The following is a 5,866-nucleotide window of genomic DNA, read 5'->3' as shown; positions in this document are numbered from 1 at the left end:
TTTGGTCCAGTTTATGATCATATCTGAATCTAGCCGTGATCACTTGGGGGCTTCCTGTTCAAACATAGGTCGTATTCGAACCAAATAGAACATAGCTGTCGATACCCACTTGATCGGCATACTGCCAAACCCACTTGGGGGCTTCTTGATCATATTTGAATCATAGCTTAACCCCTTTTGGGTCTGACGTGGATCGTATTCGAATCAGCGTCATTAAACAACTCTTATGGTCACTTGGGGGCTTCCTGTTCAAACATAGGTCGTATTCGAACCAAAGAGAATATAGCTGTCGATACCCACTTGATCAGCATCGCCATAGCCACTGGGGGCTAACAGATCGTATCCGAATCTTAGCTCAACCCCTTTGGAACAGTTCACTGATCGTATTCGAATCAGAAACCCTTGAATTTTGTTCATCATATTTCACAAGTGTCAACATTGGATATCTTGTGACCCTCTTGAAAATACAATGGAATACATTACAATCCTCCAGGATTAATATTGGTTACATCAGGTTGTTAAGTACCAGGTGAACTGGTATGTGCCAATTTTCAGGAGTTAAACTTACCCTCGGGGGTTGGTTTATATAAGCCGGAAAAGCAGCCGTAAGCATCACAGGGCAATGCAAGGTATTTCTGCAAAGGACATAACAGATTCATATAAACTACAAAGTGCATAGTGACGGCGGATTATGCAAGTATTAAGGGCCATAAGCATGCGCAAAGGCATAGCAAAATTCAAGGTATTTTTTACTCTATTACAAGACTCCCCGAGTCTGAATGATGCGGCATTGTTTTTCTACAACGACATAAGCAGGTGGCGCCTGACAATCTACTCTTGGGGTTGATTTGAAGCCTCCGGGTTATCCTTCTCCGTCTCTCCGCCGGCTGCTTTGTCCTGGAAGGATGATGAGGCCCAGTCAATGCCACTCAAGGCCTCAAACTCAGCTTCATCATCTATTAAACCGGTTGGGTCGACTTCAGGAGCAAAGGTGTGCTTACGGGTTGGAGGGATCAAGCTGACATCGTCATAATGCGGCGTGGGGATTCTCCGATTCTCCTTGTCATAACCCGGCTGACACTTGGTGAGGTCAGTGTCGTTCCCAATAAGAGTAGCCACCGGACGTATATCCTTCACACAGGCGGTGAAATCCTTATCATTAAACACGGTGCCATCTTCCTTTAAACTTGGATACCCAAGAGCAATATCAGCGGGGTCTAGTTCTGGAAGCCATGCCTTGGCCCGGCTCAATGCGGCTATAGCTCCGGCTCTTGCAGATGCTCGTCTTAACTCTTGGATTCGCTGAGGTAGCACAGCAAGCCGCTTCAGCACATCTTGTAGGAGATAGGGAACATCATTTGATAAAGCCACAACGGCCAGAGCACGTTGTGACCCGGTGTAGAGCTGTTCCACCAGAGTATAAACCGCCTTCAGCTTGATCACCATGTTCTGCTTGAGATTTGTGCTCCTGGGGCCTGCGTTATTAAGCATAAGGTGAGTCAGAGGAAACAACTGAAATGGTCATTTAAAGGTTTGAGTAAGTCACTCACCAAAGATTGATGAGACCATTCGAGATATCTGGCGCTTTAAGTCGGACAGTTCGGCCGTTGCTTCCGCAAGCAATGCCTCTGCTGTCTCGGCCCGGGTCACTAGTGCGGCCTTTTCATCAGCCCAAATTTTCTTCTCCGATTCAAAATTTTTCTTCAGCTTCTCTTGTTCAGAGACGCTGAATTCAAATTTGGAGTTAGCCTTTTGAGTTTCAATCTCCTGGGCTGCCACGCGGTTCTTCAGGTCAACAATCTCCGATTCAAATTGACTTATGATGGCCTGCATTGCACTGGATAGTAGTCAAGATTACGGTAAATAATATTAAGTCCCAAGCACTTTGCAAGCAAAGGTACTTGACACTTGGGGGCTAATGTATACTGAAGAACTTTCAATTACTACTCCGGCTCATGGAAATTAAGTGCTACAACCAGGTTAAATGTCTTTTTCCTAAGCCAGATAAGCAGTGCTAGGCAATTTTCTAAAGTCTACGGCATATTTACTTATAAGCAATAGACTTGGGGGCTGGTACAGTAAGTATGGTTAAAGAAAGCTAGCATAAGTCATACCTCAAATTTTTACTGTATCTGCTTCACCATGTCAATTTCCAGGTCACGGCTGCTATGTACTTGATTGATATAGCCGGAGACGATCTCTCCAATACTCAAATGAGTATAGTCAGTGACGTCCAGCTTGGCCTTTTGGCGTTCTACCAATTCCTCTTTAGAACACTTGGCAAGTACAGTTGGCTGTGCCGGCTCAACAAACTGAGTCTTGAGAATCTCAACTTCCGGATCATTTGCCTTGGCAGGGCTAGGAGCCTCTGGGTTACCAGAATCGTTAAGGGTTTGCTCAGTAGGCGGGTCAGAGGAAGATATAGGAACATCATGAGATGGTTGAGGCGGCGGCTCGTGAGCAGAGGCGTCAGGAGCAGCTGTGCCCAGCTCTGGTTCAGTCACAACCGGCTCTTGGGGCGGCTTATTCTTTTTTACCCTTTTGCTGGGCTTTACTTGCACACTGTGGAAAAGGTAGACAGGTTAAATACAAAAAATATGAGTAAAATAAGGCATAAGGTACAACAAGTTCATATTACCCGGGAGCAGTTTTGAAGGCTGGCATGTTGGACTGCATAGACTCACCGGAGGAAGGTGAAATATCCTGATAGTTGGAGTCAGAAGAATTGAGAGGCTGACGAATGAAACCCGCCAAAGGAAAAAAGGCGTAAATCGGAGATAACCTCAGCCTGGCGTTTCCTGGTCACATCAGGTAAGCCGGAGGAGAGTCCCGCGTCTTTGCTGGTCCGGGTCTGCCTCTAGCTCTCATAAATCTGTCGCTTCAAAAGAAATTGAGGGTCTTGGTAAGCTAAAGGATGTGAAAATCTTACTTTCCGGGTCACTCTTCGGATTTTCAACCTCGGTAAAGGCTCTGAGTCGGAGGAGATTATAGTTACCTCTTCAACAGCTTGGCTGTTGCCTGTATCCTCCTGAAAGGAATTAATATCAATAACATGATGATAAAAGAGTCAGAGGAATTAGGAGTTACCTCTTCTTCATCATCCTCAGTATCATCCAGTTTCATCATATCTCAGGCGCTGGGTTTCCTCTTTCTTGAAGTTCCAGTCTTAGCGGTTCTTCTTTCGGCTCTTTTCGCTGCTCTAGCTTGTTTGGCAGCCTCATGGTCATACTTGACCTTCCAAAAGTCGCTATTTGCCTATGAATAAGGATAAAGGGTTATGAGTAAAGGTAAGGTATAACATAATAAAGATAATTGTGGAGGATAATAACTCACTGGAGGGGCCAGGTTCTTCTTGCAGAAAGGAAGTAAGCCAAAGGAATTACTAGTCACCGTGCCCTCTTTCAGCAAAGACTGGGTTGTAGCTTCCACCGCATCATCTGGTAAGTCGTCAGGACTATGACGCAGTGGGTCATCCTTTTCGCCTGAGTAAGTACACATTAAGCCGGGGCGGTGGCTTAACGGAATCACTCGCCAAGCAACCCAGACTCGGACCAGGTCGATGCCATCTAAACCATTCCCCAAAAGAGCTTTGATTTTCTTAATAGTGGGGGTGAGTGACAGATGCTCAATAGCAGTCAACTTGTCCGACAGCGGGTGGTTGGATTCAAGGCGCAAGGCGCGGAAGCCGGGCAGCGGGTTTTCACCAGCCGGAGAAGTGTCCTGGCAGTAGAACCACGTTTGGTTCCAATCCTTTGGATGACTCGGCAGTTCAGCATAAGGGAAAAGGCAGTCTCTCCGTCGCTGAATCGAGAAGCCACCAAGTTCTAGACTGGGTCCGTTGGCGCGCTCATTCTGCCGATTCAAATAGAACAACTCCCTGAACAAAAGTAGGCTGGGTTCTTCTCCAAGGTAGACCTCACAGAAAACTTGGAAGTTGCAGATATTTGACACGGAATTGGGCCCGATGTCTTGAGGTCTTAAGTCAAAGAAATGCAGAATGTCTCTAAAGAATTTTGAACCGGGAGGAGCAAATCCCCGGCTCATGTGATCGGTAAAAATGATCACCTCCCCTTCCTTGGGTTGAGGTTTCTCTTCAGACGGTTCAGGAGCACGATAAGACATGACATCCTTCTTGGGCAGATGGCCAGACTTTACAAACTTGGACAGTTTGTTCTCTGTAACAATGGATGGGACCCAGTTGTAGGTAACCGGAGGTTTAACAGCTTTGGGTGCCATTGGGTAAATTGAAGCCTACAACAAGATAAAGGAAAATTTTCTGGTTTATTATAACCCGGAGAATAAACATTATTGGGTTATTTAAGATGGCGGCTTAAGAAGGGGCCTAATGACATGTAGGTAACTATGTGATAATGTTTAACAGCTGCAGATATTAAAGATGATTAAGGTTTTCTTAAGTTGCCAGAGGCAAGCGGTGCTGACAGCCGGTATTATCTTAAACCGGCTACGCGGACTACTATGGCTGAAACAGAGTCAACAGACGCAGTTTTTTGGCTAAGTGTGGAACAAACAGGTTTCACAAGTTGCAATCATTATTTTGGATCAAACGATGCTCTGGAAAGGAAAATATTTCTAGATCTAAAACAGTACAGAGAAGTTCATATACTCGCGGAAGGCTTCCAAAACAAGGGAAATGAGATCTGTTCTCATACAGGATAAACACAAACATTTCCGCAGCAGTTCTAAGTTGTTTTTATAATCTAAACAAGGCATTGGAGGTGAGAGTTAATGGAGGTTTGCGTCGAGCGGCGATGAACGACGACGAACTCAATACGGTTTCAATGCAGATCTGAGAAGGGGGAAAATAGGAACTCACAGATGCGGAAGAACTGCGGAGGGTCGCCGTCGTTTTCTGATCAAGATCAGGGTGATGCAGCGGCCTGAGTCGGTGAAGACGAGGGGGTCGACGGCGGCGGCGGCGGCGGCGGAGCTTGAGCAGCAAAGAGGGAGGTGCGAGGAGGAAGAGCACTGAAGGAAATGAAAAAGACCTAGGTTGCATCTATTTATAAGGAGGGGCCGACCAAAATGGCACGAGAAACGAGAAGACGGAATATCATTTTACAACAACCCCGACGCCTCGATTTTCGGGATGGTCGGTAAAGGCAAAGATCCATTGGAGGATATGACGGAATAAAATATGAGTTTTATTGAAGATGACTTCACGGAGATTTAACCCGGATCCAGATGATGACGTCACGGCGGGTTAAAGTTTCCGCACAAAACAGAAGACTGAAGGCCAGTTCATAAGATTTTTAAAGATTGACATGAACCGGTTCAAATCAATCTGGGGCCTAATGTTGGGGATATAACTATTTATGTAAGCCGCCCAGGAGGGGCCGGGTTACGCAAAGAGAAGCCCATCTGAAGCCCGAGACCAAGACGTGAAGATGGCGGTTCAGTAAAGGGTCTAAAGGCCCACAGGCGATTTATGGCCCATGGTGATAAACCGCCATGAGGGCGTGACTTGTATTGTAAGGTAGAAGTAACTAGTCACCGAGACGGACACTGTTTACGAGCCGGCCGGGACTCTGTAAGCCGTAGGGCGTCGACCCATGTATATAAGGGGACGACCCGCTGGCGGCTTAGGGTAAGAAACAACAAATCGAGAACCGGGCATAGCATATCTCGCTCCCTGGTCATCGAAACCACAAGCAATTCCAACCCAACTAGACGTAGGCCTTCCTTCACCGTAAGGGGCTGAAATAGTATAGACCTCGCGTGTCCTTTGTCCCGATTAACCGCTTCAAGCTTCCTAGCTGCGATGGCTCCACGATTAAGTCCTTGCAAGAGGACATCTGTCGTGACAATTCCACGACACAAATCATCCCCTTATGAAGCAACGCATAAA

The 5,866-nt window shown here is 46.4% G+C and overlaps 1 protein-coding gene across 1 annotated transcript; it reads right to left on the bottom strand.

Moving 5' to 3' along the window:
* Positions 1 to 831: 831 nt before the first annotated feature.
* LOC147977175 (uncharacterized) lies at positions 832 to 3,126 on the bottom strand. Its single transcript, XM_087521089.1, has 6 exons — positions 3,088 to 3,126; positions 2,930 to 3,028; positions 2,639 to 2,733; positions 2,128 to 2,562; positions 1,551 to 1,837; positions 832 to 1,475 (listed from the first exon to the last, which is right to left on the bottom strand). Exons 1-6 carry the CDS (start codon positions 3,124 to 3,126, stop codon positions 832 to 834), a joined length of 1,599 nt encoding a protein of 532 aa, XP_087377215.1.
* Positions 3,127 to 5,866: the final 2,740 nt, after the last annotated feature.

This window comes from Triticum urartu, chromosome 4A, assembly GCF_056163025.1.
Source record: "Triticum urartu cultivar PI428250 chromosome 4A, HENAU_Tu73, whole genome shotgun sequence".
Classification (NCBI taxonomy): domain Eukaryota; kingdom Viridiplantae; phylum Streptophyta; class Magnoliopsida; order Poales; family Poaceae; genus Triticum; species Triticum urartu.
This window is presented reverse-complemented; position numbering and strand designations above follow the sequence as displayed.